Source organism: Anopheles nili, chromosome 2 (genome assembly GCF_943737925.1).
Source record: "Anopheles nili chromosome 2, idAnoNiliSN_F5_01, whole genome shotgun sequence".
In the NCBI taxonomy this organism is placed as follows: domain Eukaryota; kingdom Metazoa; phylum Arthropoda; class Insecta; order Diptera; family Culicidae; genus Anopheles; species Anopheles nili.
This window is the reverse complement of record NC_071291.1, coordinates 45,881,890-45,900,463: the sequence shown is the minus strand read 5'-3', so window position 1 is coordinate 45,900,463 and position 18,574 is coordinate 45,881,890. Positions and strand designations below refer to the sequence as shown.

The following is an 18,574-nucleotide window of genomic DNA, read 5'->3' as shown; positions in this document are numbered from 1 at the left end:
ACGCCATACGCACTATTACGTACGCTCGCCCTCTGCGTTGATGAGGAAGGCCAAGAAAGGCAGAGTAACGATAGTAGTACTACTTCGACAACTAACTTCAGCTACGTTTACTTCTACCATAAACACTACCAGGGGCCTTTCGATAAGCTATCACTACACTGCATCCCTTGGCACTGCTTCAACGTGTGTCTCAACGACTCAAAAGACACACAGGGGATGCTCGAAAACGATGACACAATTGGCCCTACATGGGAACATACGAATGGATCTTCCTACAGCGCGACAGACTCGGGCCGAAACAAAGAGAGGACTTCTGTTCCCGTTTGTTGCTGTTGATGCACGAAGCTTCTTTCTGCCTGCGCATTGCACTCGCGGTTGCAGGAATACACAAATAATAACTTCTATGCTCTACACAAAGTGATCGGGGAGAAGGTGTCGTAAAGACCGTTTTGACATTTGAAGAAAAGAAAAGTACAAAAAAATGTACTTGACATTTGGGTAAAAGCAGGCAGCAAACAAATGAGTCTTGCGTGCAAGATGATGAGGTAACATTCAAATATTGGGATTTTTCTAACGAACATTTAGGGGAATTCAATTTCTTCTCCGATAACCTCACGATGATGTGTAAATGAATAAATTGAACAAATGGTTCTGGGTCATTGGTAGCCAACGGTCGGTGCTAATACTTTCCATAAATGCTGGTTTCTTTACCTTTACAATGTTTTTGAAATGTTTGTTTTAGAGATGTTCTGAAATGTCAGATGAAGAAATCAGTTCCCGCGAACGTCACAACACATGTTCAACGTGCAATTGTTTACTTCGTGTTTTCGGTGGCTCTACAGAGCACAACATTGATATAATATCCTATAGATTAGCGAGAAAGTAAGATGAATTCATCAGAAACTGATTCCGATAATGAACGTTCTGAAGGCAACGAAGATTTCGCTTCGTCTGCCGAAGAAGAGAGTAGCAATGAGTCGATGGAAGAATCTTCTGACGAAGATGTGGTAAGCCGAAATTAGAAGCTGATTAAATGTAGTACAGCGTTAATTGTGTGGTACCGTGGATTGTTCTTTTAGCCTAAACTAGCCGATGACGAGTACAAAGATATGCCGTTTGAAGATTTGCTTAGATTGAAGAAAAAACTGGGATCTCGCATGTACAATGAGGCTATTTTTGGCAAAATGATCGAAAGAAAACAAACCACTCAGCCTAAAAAATCAATCAAGAAGTTGAAAAAAGCCACCAGCATATCGGCGAATAAATCGGATGATGATAGCGGTCCAGAAGAGGTTTCGTCCAAAAGAAAAGTGCCAGCTCTAGGAATGGGCAAACAAAGTAAGGCAGCATCAATTCAACGGCCAAGGGATCCTCGTTTCGATCCTCGTCAAGGTTATTTCAGCGGACGACAGTTTCGTGAAAACTTCAGCTTTTTAAATGATCTGCGGAAGAAGGAGCTGAATAAATTGAAAAATAAGCTAGAGGCGGCAACCGATCCCGAAGATGCGCAGAAGCTTAAGTTCGTCATTCAGAGGACCGAGAATCAAATGCGTGAGTACGCTAAACAAAGAGCGCTCGACGAGGAAAAACAACGGAACAAACGCTCGGCTCGGGAAGCCATACAAGAAGGAAAGCGACCATTCTATGAACGAAAAAGCACTAAACAGGCTCGAGCTCTGGTTGAACAGTATGACAAGCTCAAGGAAGCTGGAAAACTCGATAGACATCTCGAAAAACGAAGGAAAAAGATATCTGCAAAAGACCGTAAAAAACTGGATTTCGCTACGTAACGTCACGGTCGTGTATTATACTATCGCATACAATAAATTTCTAATCTATCCGACGCGTAGCATTCGTGCCTCTCGCTTTTCTTGGAGCTCTTTGCGTTGATCCTCGACTACTTGTCGTCGTTCCTCGAGGAATTGCTTATACTCCTCGGGGTCCAGTTCAGACACGATTTCTATTCCACAGGTACGAGCTGCCCCCACCAATGCTTTGCACATATGCTCTAGTGTTAGTAGGGCATTGGGAGGATCTTGCAGCTTAATTTTAGCTATTTCGTACAAATGCTTTCGTGTGATTTTGCCAGCAATTTCTTTTCCGGGATTCATTGCACCCCGCTGGATGCCGGCGGCTTGTTTTAAGAGAAAAGTAGACGGAGGCGAGTGTATCGTCAACTCATATGCGCGGTCAGATGTAACTGCAACACGGCATGGCAATGGAATTCCTTCTTTGATGTCTTTCGTGCGTTCGTTGAAATCTTTGCAAAACGCCGCTATGTTGATACCTCGCTGACCCAGCATTGGACCGAGAGGAGGTCCCGCAACTGCCATACCGGCAGGGATGTTTGTACGCAGCTTGCTGGTATGGTTGATTTTGTCGAATGTTTTCTTCATGGTTTTCAGTCTCCCTGCCGCCTTTGACATTTTGTCTAAAACAAGCAAAAGCCTTCTCTATTAACACGTACCTAACAAGTGGTTTAAATTACAGCTTACGTTTGGTTTTGTAGAGAAATGCAATTAATAGTAGCTGTAAAATTTAAGCGGTTCGTGCGTGTTATGAAAGAGCAGCGTAAACTGTCAAAATTGTTGTGCAACACAAACATTGGAAATTCAATCAAACGTCAACTAGCATGATATGAGCTATTCGATGCCTATTCGATGTTGAGACGAATTACTACACGTTTTAGAACAACAATTTTTGTTAGCATAATTTTGAGATCATTTGAAGTTGCAATTTGTATTAAATGAGTAATGAGAAGAGAAAGATCACCTGAGGATCAGTCGCATCCAGTGTCATGGATGTATTTTTAACTTTATTATATTTATTGAAAACGATGAGCGTTTTAAAGTCTCCATTTCAAAGTATTTTAAGTGTTGAATTTGAAATACAAGGAATATGCAATATGCAATATGCTAAAAAAAACTTTATTTGCTTGTAAAACTCCTTTCTTTACAATAGCTAATGAAATAAGAACAGCACTTTACGAATAGTTTATGGGAGGAATTGATTAAATAAAAATCATATTTAAGCCAAATCTAAAAACTTCTGACCGTTTTGTGTATGACGCAGGAATGGCATATATCCAATTTCATGAGTATGTTTTATGTACGTAAATGTAGATCCAGAATTAATAATCATATTGAGAACGTATAATATCACCTCATATTCATAAAATACTTACTTTCTCTTTACAATTTTAACACATGTTGTTTAAATAAGATTGTGCTGGAAATTGAAACAGAAATGGATACAGTTGGCGATCACGTGACGTTTCATCACCTAACCACATCTCAAAATCCGGAAATGAAGCGTACCTTCTCTACCGCATTACACATCATCCTTCACCATTGGCTACCGGAAACAGAACCGCGGATAATTAAACCGCCTTTCCATTCTAACACGGCCTAGTTACGTTATTTATTCGATTTGATCGGATGCGCTGTGTTTGATTAATTCTCTCAGATGATGGCTCTCCATTAGTGGGCTCTAGAGTGAGTAAATTGCAACACCAAACGGAATGGTGGAGTACCAGAGTGTGGTAAGCATTTAAGACGGTCATTACCACCGACTGGCAGCTTGATACGAGGTGTTTGCCGCATGCCAAGCAAAAGCGAGACAAGCACGTGCAGGATGATCGACTCCGGGCACTCGTGTGTGCGTGTGCGTGTGTGTATGTGTACAAGGGGTCGATTTCATTTACGTCCAAAAATCCACGTACGACGCTCCCGGGCCAGGTGTAAAATACATGGCGCCAGCAAACTCCTTCTACTTCCTGCCCAAATTCGCCGAAAGCCGGAGACACATTTCGGGTCATTACTAGCGCCACCACAAACCGAGCGGTCTGACTAATTTCCGGTGGACTGGAATGCACGCCAAAGTGGGATCATTTTGCGGCGACAAACTTTATTGCACGCGCCTTCCGAAATGCTGACGCGGTACGGAAGCATGGCACACTTATGGTCAAATTTCTAGCGCATTAAGCAAAACGATCGCGCGTGCGTACACACAAAAGCACGTTGCGTGCCATTCCGGAGGACTTTTTGCGTGGCACGAGACGAGCTTTTAATTACGCGCCCCTGCGGTGCGTGAACGCGCATATTTACGCGCCATTCGGCATCAATTGGCTGCAGTCCTTTTTTTCCTTGCTTTCGGTCCCCGTGGCACTCTCTCCAACGCACTTTGCAGCGGCTGCGTGAACGCACGCCATCGTAAGGTAAGGTGATAAAATTTAAAAACCATTGGAACTATTTACGTCATGTAACGGCTGCAAAGTGACCGCCGGCACAGACTCCATCGGCTGGCTGCAGCACAAACGCCGACCGAGCGCAAACGAAGTCCGCGTGAGTGATCGGTCGATCGTTGCTACACACAGCGCTGGTAGTTGGTAGTTGTGCATGGTCGGGAAATTCATAGGCGAAAACGGTGCACCAAGCGCGCCTTGGACGAACGGACGCTCACTTGTCTGGAAGATCGCGATAGAGCAGCACGCAAAACGCGCAGCGCGCTTTCACAACGTCGACGCGACTTTGCAAAATCCGCCCGCGCGGGCATTGTTGCATCGGTTTTTCTGCAGATTGTTTGTTTTTTCGCCTCGCAGCCGAGAGAGTGTTTGTGTTTCCGCGTGAAGCCTAGACTCGCGTGAAGAGTGCCACAAAGCAGTGCAGAGTGCAGAGAAGCCCGAAAAAAAAGACAAACACACAAGCACCTACAACGCTACCTGCGACACCAACGGTGGAATCCCAGTGAAGTGAGTGCACGAGATGGGCACGCGTGATGAAGCCGCAGGTTGAATCATCATCATCATCATCGACTTAGTCATCGATTTCGGGCGGGATAGCGCGATGCGGAGGTCTCGGTTGGCAGTGCAAAGTTGATGCAGCAACACGCGTGAAATCGAAAGTGAAATGGCGTTCCGCGTGTGGGCACGCGCGCACACGCGTATCACACGTTGTTGCGCAGACCACGAGGCTTCCTTGAGTGTGTGGTGCCGCAGCACGTTTGTTTGCTGCGCAAACAGCACAACAGGTGCTTCCTGCTGGTTTTGCTGCAGCAGCATGGAATTCGGTGGCTCGAACTCACATCCTGACCCTTTCGCGTGTAGCGCGCCTCTTGTTATTCCGGCCAGCGGATCGACTGTGGCATCAGGAAATTGTCAGCATAACGCGCGTTGTTTGGTCCACTTTGCTTTGGCGGTGGGTGGCGTGGATCAATTTGTTGTTTTTTTGTGTGTCGTTTCACGCCGCCCACTGCACGCATACGTACGCAATTCTGCAGTGAACCGTGGGAGAGATTGGTGTTGCTTAACGAACAATTCCGAAACCATGTCATCGCGGATGCCATTCCGTCGGCAGAATGAAAGGCAGAGAACACCTTGGGATGCAAAATGTATGCCACCCACGACGGGGGTGCGTCGAATTTTGGCATGTGTTATCGAACACACCGACTGATCGTGGAGGTCGCTCTCGGGACGGGGACTGGTTCGACTACTAACTGTACTAATTTATTTCAGCACAATATCCTTTTCTGTGCTATCGACAAGCGTAGTCATTTTACAAACTCCCCTCCGGCGAATGGCGTAATAATGAATTGTGCCACCAGGAACAAAAAAAAATAAATCCATAAAATTACGACCATACGCAGCCTTGAACTGGCTTTGACTGGACTCCACGAATCGCCGAGGCTTCAATTCGTACAGTAAATGGAACCTCGCTGGTACCGCGGGCCACTAGAATGGGCGAGTTAATGTGAGGTGGGTTTTTTTTTCTGTTGTTTGTTGTTTTGTGGGCTGTTTTTTTTTGTTTCGCTTTTGTGCAAACAAGCTCGAATTGCATCATTAGGCTTGATTTGCCGTTAGACCGCGGATGATCGTTTGACCTTCGGTTGAATCATCTTCCTGATCCATCGTTGTTCGCGAAGCCCGATGTGGCTCTTATGGCTTTTTTTTTGTGATTTAATTTTCAGCGAACAGCCGCGATGTAAGCACAAACAACGCGTGTCGCGAGGGGCTCATTTCAATATTCGATCTAAACCCGATCGTCAATAATCAAAACCCACTCGGCACGTGGCCTGGCACGCCATCGAATCCGTGACCCATGGTTTGTCTGGGGAATTCCCGCCCTCTCGGTGGCAGGTTTAAAGGGAGTTTCGCGTCCGAAATCCCACCGCAACGAAACTGGTTTCGCGATCAGACGGAACGGCGTATCAAATGATCGGTTGCAGGTTTCGGACCCGGCGCTCGGATGCGGTTTCATTCACGACACGACACCTTCAATCACACCGAACGCGATCGCTGGCGGTGCATTTTCTGCAACAAATCTCAGAACCAGGAATCCCACCCCAAGCGCTTCCTCGTCAGCAGCCCGTTGCGAGATAAGCGTGGGCCTTCAGTTTGCAAAAAGGCATCTTTTCTCGCCGATTTTGTCGAGTTTAGGCGATGAGGCCACCCTTCGCATTCTTGGTGAAGGCGTGCGAGAACAACACAATAGAATTGAATAATTACTCCCAATGGCGGGGGAGTATGATCGCTCGAGATGAGCAGCCAGGTGTGCTTTGCTTCGCGTGATTTTAATAAATGCTTGCTTTCGAATGAGGCTAGCAGCGACACGTGCCGGGGTGTAAGTTCATTTCACCCTTCAGTTTGTGTTGCCAAATGCACCCTGCTGGGGGTTCGGTGATGCCTCATAGGGTGAGCAATTGACGCATCGATGCATTAACGCATTGACGCACTGATGATGGATCGATCATCGACGGATCGAAGGCGCCCAAAAGGCAACCGTAATGTGACCGACCTTCGACGCACCGTAATTACTTTCTCAAACTCTTTGCTCGCTGTCTCTCTCTCTCTCTCTCTCTCTCTCTCTCTCTCTCTCTTGGTCTCTCGCATGAGACGAGCGTCTCGTCAGCCCGGGGCGCGTTTGATGATGTTTAAACTTTTGTAAAAACCCCCCGAAGGCGAAGCTGCACTGTGCGATCGTGCAAGGCTACATGCGCTGCAGTTGGTGCAACCGGTCCGTTAATGAAGCGTTCCATTTCGCCCTCGAACAAAAAAAAAGCACACACACACACCGTGCGGGGTGGGGGGGCCATTTTGTTGTATTGCAACAGCATTTTGAAAATGGCACTCCACTCCCCACGTTAGAGGGCCACTGCGTGGAGGGCAACAATTAATAGAACCTTGCTTGTGTCCTTTCCGTTCCGATCGTTCCCGCGGCAAAATAGTCGTCCAAATGGGGGAGAGAAATAGCAAAAAAAAAAAACACACACACTCACTCGTGAAAGGCTTGTAAAACTGAAAGTTCGCGAAATTCCCCACGCACGGCTCCATTCCAGCACAAAGGATTCCCTTGCGCCACGTGCTTTTACGCCAGTCCATACGCAGCTCGGTGATGCGCATCGGTTCGTTGACCACCGCTAACCCACGCTCGTTGGTGGCCAGGGCCGTGTGGTGAATGGTGGTGGGATTTATGATAGACCCGTTGTGAGGGCCCGTTTATGGATACGCAAATTTCCCCTTTACCGTCGCTTTGTTGCGTGGAGAGGTGAAAAAAAAAATCAAAATAAAAAAAAAGAACCACCGATCAACCGGTCTTCACCGGTTCCGACCGGAGATTGGCGTTCAGAAAAGTGTAAACAACTCGACGACCGATCGACTGATCGACATGCGTGGCATTTCACCCGTGCGTGTTGGGGTTTTCCCACCGTTTCCAGCGCGTTTCCCAACGTTTGGCCAGCGAGAATCGAGGATCGGATTTTAATCCTCCTAACGAACTGGGGGCGTGGGGTCGCAATTGGGGATTCCGTGAACGTGGTGGAGTGTAAAATGAAACCGGCAATGTGTGATGGGGGGGAAAAAAAAACCCCACCTTAGTGGGCTGTCCCGGTTTTTCCGACCACAACCGAACGGTTTTTCGCCTGAAGCTTCCGTGGATTTGGGAAACTTCACTTCAAGGCCAAGGCAAGCGGTTTACAGCTCCAAGCAGGTCGGATGACCCTGACAGTGATTGCTGTGGCTTGTGGCATTAGAATCGCAAGCAGGCGAAGGTAAACAGGTGGTGACCATTCCCGGAGGGTGTGCGCTTTACTGCCCGTGATTCATGCCACCGGAATGTTTGCAATTTGTTGCCGATGCCGTGTCAGAGATACGATCACTAATCGCGTTTGACGGCAAGTTTTAGCGACTCCCGGAGGTGGTTGGCGCCAATTTGTGAACATTGCAACACAATGCCGCCCTTTGTGCTACCTGAAATGATGGAGATGGTGATTCCAGAGCGCCTGGCACAAGCTCGCAGTGCACTCGAAAAGCCCCTAATGCCCCAATGACCGAATGTTGCAAAAAAAAGCAGCACCACATCTTTAAAGCAGCACCACTGCACGCGATCGCTCACGTAAGCGTTTCGATAAATCCCCACCGCGACAGAGACAAACTTGATCGCGATCATTAGCCCTGATGGATGGGAAGTCGACGTTCGATCGACGGATCTGCCTATTAGTGATAGCCGGTAATTAATCACCGTTACCGTGCAACTACTGTAAGCCACGCCATCGCCAGCTCAAATCACGTCCGGAAGGAAAAGGTGCGCTTGGACAGCGATTAATTAGAACCTTCCCTGCCCATTTTTCCACGGGCGCAAACTCGTGCTCCACCCACGGCGTGATCAGCTTCAGCTCTCAGGTCTTGTTTTCATTCTCTAAAGCAGCCCATTCAAAACGAAGGATTAACGGGCCGTCGACCGAGTGGCCGTGTGAGTGGCCTTTTTTTTTGTTACTTCTTTACGTTACCATCTGCCCGGATGGAACTAGTTGCAACCGGTGCGGTGCAGCGGTACATCTCGCGATGATGGGGATCGAATAGTGCAAAAAAAAAAATAATACCTGTTCTCGTGTCACTCCACGGTCAGGCTCCGTCAAGCCGTGCTCATCACGAAATGTGCCTTTTTTGGGGGGACAACTGGCGTCATGCGTTCTGGTCGGGTTAAACTGTCGAGATTGGGTCGAGCTGCTCGCTGTGGAGGCTCGTTAACTGAGAGCCCTGATTCATCCGTTGCTCGTGGAATGATACCGTCCAAATGTGCTCCGTTCCTTGTGATCGTCGTTCATCCAAAGCCTGCTCAAATGCGATCACAACACGATCGATATCGCGGCTCAGGTGCATCGAATCAGATGGAGTTGCATCATCACGGCCCAGAACACCAGATCACCTTCGTCGGGCCACTTCCAAATCGAGCGCACATTCGCACATTAAGCATAATTATATTCATCGCCAAAGTTGCATTTTTTGCACGCACTCGAGCAACAAACCCTAGCTCAGTAGACCCTTCCGAGGTAATGCCGTTACGCGGCCCTTCCAAAGGTCAGTCGGGGGTAGGCTGAAAGGTGAACTGTTCATCCACCTCCGAAGGTGGTCTGGGGCACCTCAACAATGTCAAGTGGGGTGCAAAAAACAACAGCAACAGCAGCAAGAGCAGCTGAAAAAAAAACCTCGCACACTCCACCTCAACATGTTTTGTTGTTAAACACGCACGAACGATCGCGCACATCCCAGACACACATCCGACGATGCATTATGCGTTTTGCGACTGCACGTTTTCCCCTTTCTTGGTGCCGGTGCGTATATCTCGCGCAAAGCTAACCTTCGCGTGTACAATGGCTCCGGTTCCGGCCACTCCGAGATGGCCACATTCCACGACACAACGTGCGCAAGGGCTTCGCGATCGCTAACTTCCTTCACTTCCTTAACGCCGATCGGAATGACTGACAAAATGGATCACTTCCGAAACCGGCCCAAACCGGCTTCGATTCTCGCGCAGGAGCATCTCCTTTTTTTTTTCTTCCGCTCTCACGTGAGACCTCCGCAAGGAGTGCAGAGAAAAGGCCATCCGTCACTGTAGCGTGATCGAACCGTACGATCGGATCCGTTATCGCTTTCCCGTTTTTTCGCCACGGATAGGATCTCGTAAATCGACCCGGAAGATCCTTCACCAAGGGGGCGAGAGAGATCGCCTTTTGGACGCTAGAATGATCGAGGTTTTGGAACCAGTTTCGGTGTCACATTATGCTCCCCGTTATTTCGACAGGAGTTTCGTGTGTGTCCGGAAGTGGACAAGCTTCGGTTCACCGTTTGTTTTGCTCCGTTAGATGGTCATTTGCATAAATGCATAAATTTGGAACCTGCGAAAATGTTGTTTGGGGTCCTCCTCTTTTTGTTTTGCTTCGCGAAATATTCCGTGGCCACTTTTAGCGATACAGAACAGCTCCAGAAGGTTTCACTTCCGAGTTGCTGGCGTACAGGGGCAACGTTCACACGTGTGACTTATTAGCAATGCGGTATTGATAGACACACGAGCACACGAGGTGTGGGGAAACCGACACGTTTACCTTGTCCCGTTTAACTGGTCCCAGTGGGTTGGGGGTGGGAGAGTAAGGGCAAAAAAAAAACAGGAAAAAAAGAGTGTTCCCAGCTCCGTGCTCGCAGTCATTAATAATCAATTTTATCCGCAGCGACGGGTGTAGGGCTCGATCCCGTGGCGAAACCCTCGCTTGGGAGTGGCACTCGGGGGACATTCCTGCCCTTGACGCTTGACTGTGGGGTTTCTGGGCGCAGGATCGAGTGCAGGATTTCAGCGCACTCCTTGCCTAATGGGAAATTTAAAACAAACGTTCCCACGAGGAAACCCACAAAGCGCAGAGTTGAGTGGTTCCGGCTGCGGGAGCGATATGCAAATGATTATTTCGCCACCACCCACGATCAACACTCCGTGTGTGTGGTATTGATTTATGGGCGCGATCGTGGTCGACAGCAGGGCTGGCCCTTCAACGTAGGTCCGGTCACGATCATGACCGAGTGATGGAAGCGTGTCCGGTTTGAAAATCGATTTGCATAAAATGTGTATCAACCAGCCCGGGTGTGGGTGGTTTTTGCAAAAGCGCACGCGACAAATAATGTGCTCAATAAATGTGGCAATCCGTTGTCCGACTGCTGGCGGGAAATTCCTGCGTGTGTGTGTCGGGTAAAAACTTCGTCCTAAAAGGGGTTTGGGTCAGCACCAAAGAGCCCCACGATCGTCTAGAAATGTGGCAGAAATCGCATGTAGCGCACGTAGTTGTTTGTGGTGGCGTTAGTGCGTGCGAAACCGGTTGTTAGGGGCAAAGGACCGCAAGAAGCATGAAGAAGTCGCGTGATAGCTTAACGATCGCACTGCCCGGTAGGGAAGGGGAACCGGAATTAACTGGATCTTTCCAACACTTTTCGGAACAAACTCGTCTTCGGTGGGTGGTGATGCGAGTTGGCAAGAAAGCGAGCCCGACTATTGCTCACCATTTAGTTCAGCTCGGTCAGGCTCGCGTTCAGAATAACAAGGGATGAAACGTCGCTGATGACCTGCCCAAGAGATGCCGTCAAGGTTAGGGTAGTACAGAAACACGCGATTCTTCGTTCAAGGGCACAATGGTTAGATAAAACATCGAACAAAACGGCGATCTGCGACACAGATTTTAATTGAGCCCAGCTGCAGCACGTTGTTTTTAACCCTTCTTCCCGGTTTGGGTGACGTCACTAATGGAGCCGCCTGGTGAAGATTAATTTGTCGGTTTCCCTTTTTTTCTTTTCGTTTCGTTTCGTGGCTTTTGTGGCCGCTATAGTCAATTTTTTTTTCATCCATTTGTAGCTACAAATGAAGCTGATGACTGTCGGGGGTTAGTTGGTGTTTTGTAAAAGTAAATGTTTGCCACTTTTTAAAAGTACTCTAGTTTAAGATAACCTTGCAACTATGTGTAATCAGTGGGAATCACGTAGATTGAAATGAAATTTAAAAAAAATGCAATGACAAAAGAATAGAAAGGCAATAAGTTTCAAGGAAAAGGCGGCTTCCAGAACAATCGAACCTCTGATTGCATTATGCAACCTTATCATTGCGGTTAAAGCTCAAAAGCTCCGTGAGCGCCTTGTCTGGGTGTAGTAATTTTTTCTTCCTCCCTTTATGGGCGGGAAAACACGGGCCGTAATTGAATTGAATCAGCATTCGTGCATTTCGCTCGATCAAATCTTTCCGCGTATAATCGCGCTAAATCAAAACACAATATGCTTCACGCTGTGTAGGCGGTTGGGTAGCTAATATGTGGATTAGCTTTTATCGGGCAATCTCACGGAACGATCGCGATCGATCAACTCCGAAGGGCGCCTTTTTCCCTCGCTTGTTGAGGCATTCCCAGCGATTAGATTTATGCGCAAATCCAATTGAGCCCCCTTTTTTCGCGATATCGTGCGTATACCAAGCAGGTGTGTTTGTTGAAGATAACAACGCATTTAACACATTTGGGGGTTACATTTTGCTGTCTCATGCTCAAGAAACGCTTCTCTCTGAACCTCTGAGCGATCGCTCGTAAACGAGAGAAAGCCGGAAAGGAAAAAACAAACGCCTTCCGTCAGTCGAAAACGATCGGAAAACTTTCATTTTTTAAAAACGTTCTCAAACCACCTCCGACAATAGGGACGGTGACACGTGTGTAAGTGAGCGACGAGCGCTCCGGAATGAATCAGTGGGATTTTAGGGGAACGAGCGCAACAACAAACATGGCCGCCATTGATTTAAGCTCCGCCAGGAACGATCGCTTCGTTCAGAAGCATTTTCGCCGCCATTGCGAACAGGGCCGACGTGGGTACGTCGAGAGCAAATCAATTTTCCTCAACCACGTGTGCAGTGCATATTTGCGTCACCGAGATCCTGCTCGGGATCAATGTAATTTTGTGGTCCAAACCTGCCAATTACCGCTCCAGCGGCGCTTTGTGATTGAATTTGGACAAACCACCTCACACCGTTCCGAATGCTAGGTGCGTCATTCATCATTCGTTCAGGGTGTTAAACGCTGGGTGAGAATACCCGACCATGTGTGTAACGCGTGTAGTTAACGTGTTAGCGCGTGGACGCTAAAAACACAACCATAATGGGGTTTTGCGATGTTAATCGAAAATTGACCGAGTAAACTGTGCGTGACATCGCTTTGTGGACTTACCGGTGAGAAGAGAGAGAGAGAGAGAGAGGTGCTGTTCCCACCGGGTGATAGCATTTTTGATGTCTCTATCAAAGATCGTGTCGGCCGATAAACGCTCCATCGAACCGTGGCTAATGATATCGCAACCGGGATTGGGAGAGTTTTTTTTTTTTGGGGTGTGAAAATGCCGCTCGATGTAGCAGGTGGAGGACGATGTTTATCTGCAACAGATCGGACTGTTTGCGCGGCTGTAAGATCGTGATGGGCCTATCAGTGCATCCTTACGGCGGAATTGGGTGTGCAAAAAATAAACCCACACGAAAAAAACACGATCATACGCCCAGCGTCAACCATCGCAGGCGAAATGTGTTGCTGAACAATGGGACGCAAACACACGAAACTCGTTCGATGTTGACGCCTCCTACTGTGGGTGTGGGTTTGGGTGGGTGGGGGGGGGGGGGGTTGGGGGGACAATAAAGAAAAAAAAAGAAACCGGGCTTTCAAAGCGACCCGTAGTCGGGATTTGCGTAACGAATTCGTATCCTCGTAGCGATCGGCACCATAAAACCCGCGTCGTCGATCGTCAACCGTTTCATTCGTCTAGGCACGTTGGGACGCGTACGAACGATCGTTTGCTTGGACAGAAGAACTCATCTCTCGAACACTCGGCCGGGCGTCTGTCTTTTGTTTCGCAGGTGACGACAGCACCAACTGCCGGCTGGTAAGGATGAAGACGCAAATCCACACGATCAGCGTCCCGGGCGATGGTTCGTACGACAACGAGGCACTCAGCTGCTCGACACTCGACATTTCGACGCACAATGGCGAACCACACGGTGGTCTGCGTGGTTCGAACGAGTTCATCCGTAAGTGATCCTTTTGAGCGCTGTGAAACCGATCTTAAGTGAACCGGCGAAATCTCACTCGACGTTCTTTGTGCAGTGTCTGAGAGCGGGAAAAAGGTGACGAACGATGACCAAACGGGACAGATCAACCTGTGGCTGCAGCGCAAGGCGAAGAGTGCATTTTCCGAGAAGATGATAAAAAAGCGGCTACCCATTCTCCGATGGTTACCACAGTAAGTCTGGTGTTGTGAATCCCAACCGGAACCGGTCCTGTGGAACCGGCACCTGGATCTTTAATGACCGTACTACCTTTTGCAGGTATAACTCTACGGACGCGATCGGGGATTTGGTGGCAGGAATAACCGTCGGATTGACGGTCATTCCACAGGCACTCGCTTATGCCGGTATCGCTGGGCTTCCCGCCGCGGTTAGTATGCGATTTGTGACAGGCGATTGTGTACGCGAAGCTGCTCAAAATCACCCAACCTAATTGGTTCTCTCTCTCTCTCTCTCCAGTACGGTCTGTACGGATCGTTCCTAGGCTGCATTGTGTATATAGTGTTTGGCAGCTGCAAGGATGTCCCAATGGGTCCCACCGCCATTGCGTCGTTGCTGACGTTCCAAACGGCCGGAGGAAACGTGGGAAAAGCCATCTTGCTGTGCTTCCTGTCCGGCATCGTGGAGCTGCTGATGGGAATTCTAGGTCTCGGGTTTTTGGTCGATTTCGTCTCCGGACCGGTGTCCTCTGGATTCACCTCAGCCGTTTCGTTGATCATCGTCACCTCGCAGGTGAAGGACGTGCTCGGCATTTCCGCCAAGGGCACAACGTTCATCGAAATTTGGCGCAACATCTTCAACGACATCCACAACGTGCAGGTGTGGGACACCTTCCTGGGGCTGACCTGCATCGCTGTGCTGCTGATTATGAGGGTAAGCATGCACATTTTCCACACAGTGCAGATACTGAACAAACACTGGTACTTTCGCGCAGATTGTCGCTGGTCTCAAAGTTGGTCCCGCCGACGATGAGCTAAAATCGAAGAACCATCGGATCATCAACAAAATTATGTGGTTGGTGGGAACTTCGCGAAATGCGATCCTTGTCGTGGTGTGTGGTGCCATCGGATACACGTTCCAATCGTCAGCGACGGCGCCCTTCAAGCTGATCGGTGATATTCCACCGGGTTTGCCATCGTTTAAGGCTCCTCCGTTTTCGCTCACGGCCAACGAAAGCATGACCGGTCATGAGGAGTCCTTTTCGGAGATGGTTTCCAGTCTCGGCTCGGGGTTGATCGTTGTTCCGCTGATCGCGTTGATGGAAAACATCGCCATCTGTAAGGCGTTCTGTAAGTATATCTGATCACGATCATGAGCGTCTGATCGCGACTGACGAGCCATGTGTTTTATCCACAGCAAACGGAAAACCCGTGGACGCAACACAGGAACTGATTGCCATCGGTCTTGCCAACATCGCTAACTCGTTCGTGCAGGGTTTTCCCGGAACGGGCTCGCTGAGTCGCAGTGCGGTTAACAATGCTTCCGGTGTGCGAACTCCCATGGGCAACGTGTACACCATGGCTCTTGTGGTGCTGTCGTTGCTCTTCTTCACGCCATACTTTTCGTACATCCCGAAAGCATCCCTAGCTGCCGTTATCATTGCCGCAGTCGTATTCATGGTCGAGGTGAAAGTGGTAAAGCCAATGTGGAGGACTAAAAGTAAGTAAAACCTAAAGCCCAGCTTTGGCTGTTCTGACAAAAACGCTTGACATTCCCGTCTTTTTGCACGTTGCAGAAAGTGACCTGATTCCCGGACTAGGAACGTTCATCGCGTGCTTAGCTCTTCCGCTGGAAATGGGCATCTTGTTTGGTGTTGGGTTGAATGTGGTGTTTATTCTTTATCACGCCGCTCGACCAAAGATTTCAGTCGAACGGTTGACGGTAAGCATTCAGCTCATTTTACGCTTCAGTTTAAGTACTCATTCTTCATAACCATCATTTGTTTCAGAGCCCGGCTGGTACGGAATACTTGATCATTACGCCCGATCGGTGCCTGATCTTTCCGTCCGTTGATTACGTCCGCAATCTGGTGACGAAGCAATCCATTCGACAGTCACTGCCGGTAGTAATCGACTGTTCACACGTATACGGTGCCGATTTTACTGCCGCTACCGTGATCGATAGCATAACGCAAGACTTTGCCAAACGTGACCAGCCGCTGTTCTTCTACAATCTCAAACCGAGCGTGTGTGCTATTTTCGAGGGCCTGTCTCCCGCCGATTTCGTTGTGTACTATCGTGAGGAGCATTTGGATGATCTTCTGAGGCAGCGTGCCTACAAACCAAAGGAAGTCATTAGCGTCTAATGCCGGGAGTCACGGCATGGAAACAACGGCGGATTCAGTGACATCCCTTATCGTCAACTATTGCGAACAGTATTAAGCGAACACGAAACAATAGCAAGTGCCAGATTAGCAGTCAGTCGCTGGATTGCATCATTCCGTACGATTCCTAACCATTCATGTACATTCCGTGAGCTACGTTCCGTCGCGATAATGAGCTGTATTGAGTGTGACGATTTGACACAGCAAACAAATTGTTGAAAGACTCAAAAGTATTGTTTGAATCTTAAAATATTTTTGCAGCTAGCCTGAAAACACTTACTGCATCAAACGAGCAGCAAAGTAGCAGGTGTTTAGACGTATGAAATCGATTATATCAATATTATTTAAATGTCACAACACGTTCCAAAATCGGTTAGAGTGTAGTATTATAAGGGCACACATGTTTTAGTATGGCCTACTAACATAAGGAAGAATCGGCGTCTGAAGAGCATAAGTACTTCGAGTAATTTTATTTGTATCGTCCAGCGAAAAGGAACAAATGGAAAAGAATAAAAACGAAATGTGTTACATACGATTACAAACTAGAAACAAATTGTCTTCGCTGTTGGTGTCTTGGTTTTTGTACAAAAGTTAAACTATCTAAACGGAAAATATCATGGCGGAGCACGTGTTGAAATGCAAGAAGTGCACGTGTCGAACCAACCACGCTATGTTTTTTAAATGAAATATTTCATTCATGATATATTTCAACGTGAAATAAATGCGACGTGAAAGATAAAAAATATCCAACTATAGTGGCAAAAGTGTCATATAACGACTAATTATTCGATTGCTATGAATAAAGATAAATGGTGCAAAAACACTTGTTTCACTGGGTTCTTGTTAAGTTATATTTCTTTCCCATCGGAAATAATCGGAATATTTGTTTTCTTAGTAGAACCCCTCATGAAACTTTTACTGGGAAGCAAGTATGACATTCAAAATGCACATTATATCGTATAGGAAGAGATTTGAAATTTACTTGAAGTAAAGGTTTGTAATTCTTTGAGTCACCATGCAGCAAATCTGATGCAGTGTAGCCGCTTCATCATCAGAAAGTCAGTAAACACGCACACATTTAAGGTTGACTGTTTGACCAAATGTCAAAATTGACACCGTCGTAAACAACGTGCAACGTGCGGACTTCGTGTGTGCCTCTTAGCAAGTTACTTGTTAACTTTTTAAACTAGTACCGTGATTATTTACGGTAGAACAAACAGCCAAACAGTACACAGATTAACAATGAAACGTCTATCAGATCTGCAGACCAAAATTTTGTTTGAAAAGCTATCAAAATAGTGAGTATCCTTAGTCTTAGCGTAACTACCGGCATGCCAGTTTTCATGCGTATATTTTCTGTTCATTTGCAGTATCGGAACAAACGTAAAATTGTTAATAGATCGCTCTGATGGTACCTACTGTTTTCGAGAAATGAAATCACGAGTCTATTACATGTCGGAGAAGATACTGAAGCAGGCGGAAACGGTACCAAAGGAAAACATGGTGTCGATTGGAACGTGCTTCGGGAAGTTCACAAAGGGAAACAAGTTTATATTACATATCACGGCGCTCGCATTTCTCGCCCCATATGCACAGTACAAGATCTGGCTGAAGCCAGCTGCGGAACAGCAGTTTTTATACGGCAACAACGTAGCAAAGTCAGGCATGGGACGAATCACGGAAAATACTCCCGTGTACCAAGGTGTCGTAGTTATGTCGATGAGCGATGTTCCTCTCGGTTTTGGTGTGACGGCTAAATCAACGAATGATTGCAAATTGGCCGATCCATTGGTAACCGTTTGTTTCCATCAAGCAGATATTGGCGAATATATTCGATCGGAAGATAATCTAATATAGGGTCGTAAAATAAAACTATCAATCTATTGGTTGCATTTTTCTAAGCAAATTATACTGAAAGTTTGTGGTCATTCGGCATGAATACTCCACCGAAATCCTCGGACGGTTCGAAGAATCATTAGCTCCAGATAATACACGTTAATCGGGTCAATTGGTACGTGTCTGTACCAGATCTATCATCCAGATATATTGTACAAACTCATAAACCATCTAACATATCACAAAGATGAGGGAGATTATTTAGATAAAGCAATATTATTTTAAATGAATGAACAAGTTTTCATTATTTGTAACGGCAAACCATTGTCAAAGGCAAAAATGTAAACACAAATGGTTGATGTCAATGTGACACATGTTGTGAGAAAGTAAATTTGTGTGTTTGTGCTTGTTTTGGTCGGTAGATTTGTGTAATTCTAAAATGAAGAGTAAAGTTTAATGAGTTCTTTTAAAACAGAAACATGAAATTTGTTAAATAGTAGATATGAATTCCGATATGTAATAA

General features: G+C 47.2%; 4 protein-coding genes across 4 annotated transcripts; 3 read left to right on the top strand and 1 right to left on the bottom strand.

Moving 5' to 3' along the window:
* Positions 1–887: 887 nt before the first annotated feature.
* Positions 888–1,840, top strand: LOC128731738 (ribosomal RNA processing protein 36 homolog). Its single transcript, XM_053824871.1, has 2 exons — positions 888–1,007; positions 1,080–1,840. Exons 1-2 carry the CDS (start codon positions 888–890, stop codon positions 1,788–1,790), a joined length of 831 nt encoding a protein of 276 aa, XP_053680846.1. The 3' UTR covers positions 1,791–1,840.
* Positions 1,806–2,426, bottom strand: LOC128731739 (39S ribosomal protein L11, mitochondrial). The gene has a single exon (XM_053824872.1). The coding sequence runs from the start codon at positions 2,424–2,426 to the stop codon at positions 1,836–1,838; it is 591 nt and encodes a 196-aa protein (XP_053680847.1). The 3' UTR covers positions 1,806–1,835.
* Positions 2,427–11,164: 8,738 nt separating this feature from the next.
* LOC128724133 (sodium-independent sulfate anion transporter) lies at positions 11,165–16,738 on the top strand. Its single transcript, XM_053817901.1, has 9 exons — positions 11,165–11,204; positions 13,686–13,856; positions 13,933–14,068; positions 14,154–14,262; positions 14,352–14,765; positions 14,827–15,181; positions 15,249–15,551; positions 15,628–15,773; positions 15,841–16,738. Exons 1-9 carry the CDS (start codon positions 11,165–11,167, stop codon positions 16,195–16,197), a joined length of 2,031 nt encoding a protein of 676 aa, XP_053673876.1. The 3' UTR covers positions 16,198–16,738.
* A 719-nt stretch (positions 16,739–17,457) lies between these two features.
* LOC128720284 (60S ribosome subunit biogenesis protein NIP7 homolog) lies at positions 17,458–18,157 on the top strand. Its single transcript, XM_053813945.1, has 2 exons — positions 17,458–17,513; positions 17,586–18,157. Exons 1-2 carry the CDS (start codon positions 17,458–17,460, stop codon positions 18,070–18,072), a joined length of 543 nt encoding a protein of 180 aa, XP_053669920.1. The 3' UTR covers positions 18,073–18,157.
* Positions 18,158–18,574: the final 417 nt, after the last annotated feature.

Bases quoted from the DNA above. Each gene is read 5' to 3' on its own strand.
- LOC128731738 (XM_053824871.1), top strand. From the start codon at position 888: ATGAATTCATCAGAAACTGATTCCGATAATGAACGTTCTGAAGGCAAC. The intron at 1,008-1,079 runs GTAAGCCGAAAT...TTGTTCTTTTAG, and splicing joins AATCTTCTGACGAAGATGTG to CCTAAACTAGCCGATGACGA.
- LOC128731739 (XM_053824872.1), bottom strand. From the start codon at position 2,426: ATGTCAAAGGCGGCAGGGAGACTGAAAACCATGAAGAAAACATTCGAC.
- LOC128724133 (XM_053817901.1), top strand. From the start codon at position 11,165: ATGAAGAAGTCGCGTGATAGCTTAACGATCGCACTGCCCG. The intron at 13,857-13,932 runs GTAAGTGATCCT...TTCTTTGTGCAG, and splicing joins TGGTTCGAACGAGTTCATCC to TGTCTGAGAGCGGGAAAAAG. The intron at 14,263-14,351 runs GTTAGTATGCGA...CTCTCTCTCCAG, and splicing joins TCGCTGGGCTTCCCGCCGCG to TACGGTCTGTACGGATCGTT.
- LOC128720284 (XM_053813945.1), top strand. From the start codon at position 17,458: ATGAAACGTCTATCAGATCTGCAGACCAAAATTTTGTTTGAAAAGCTA. The intron at 17,514-17,585 runs GTGAGTATCCTT...GTTCATTTGCAG, and splicing joins TTTGAAAAGCTATCAAAATA to TATCGGAACAAACGTAAAAT.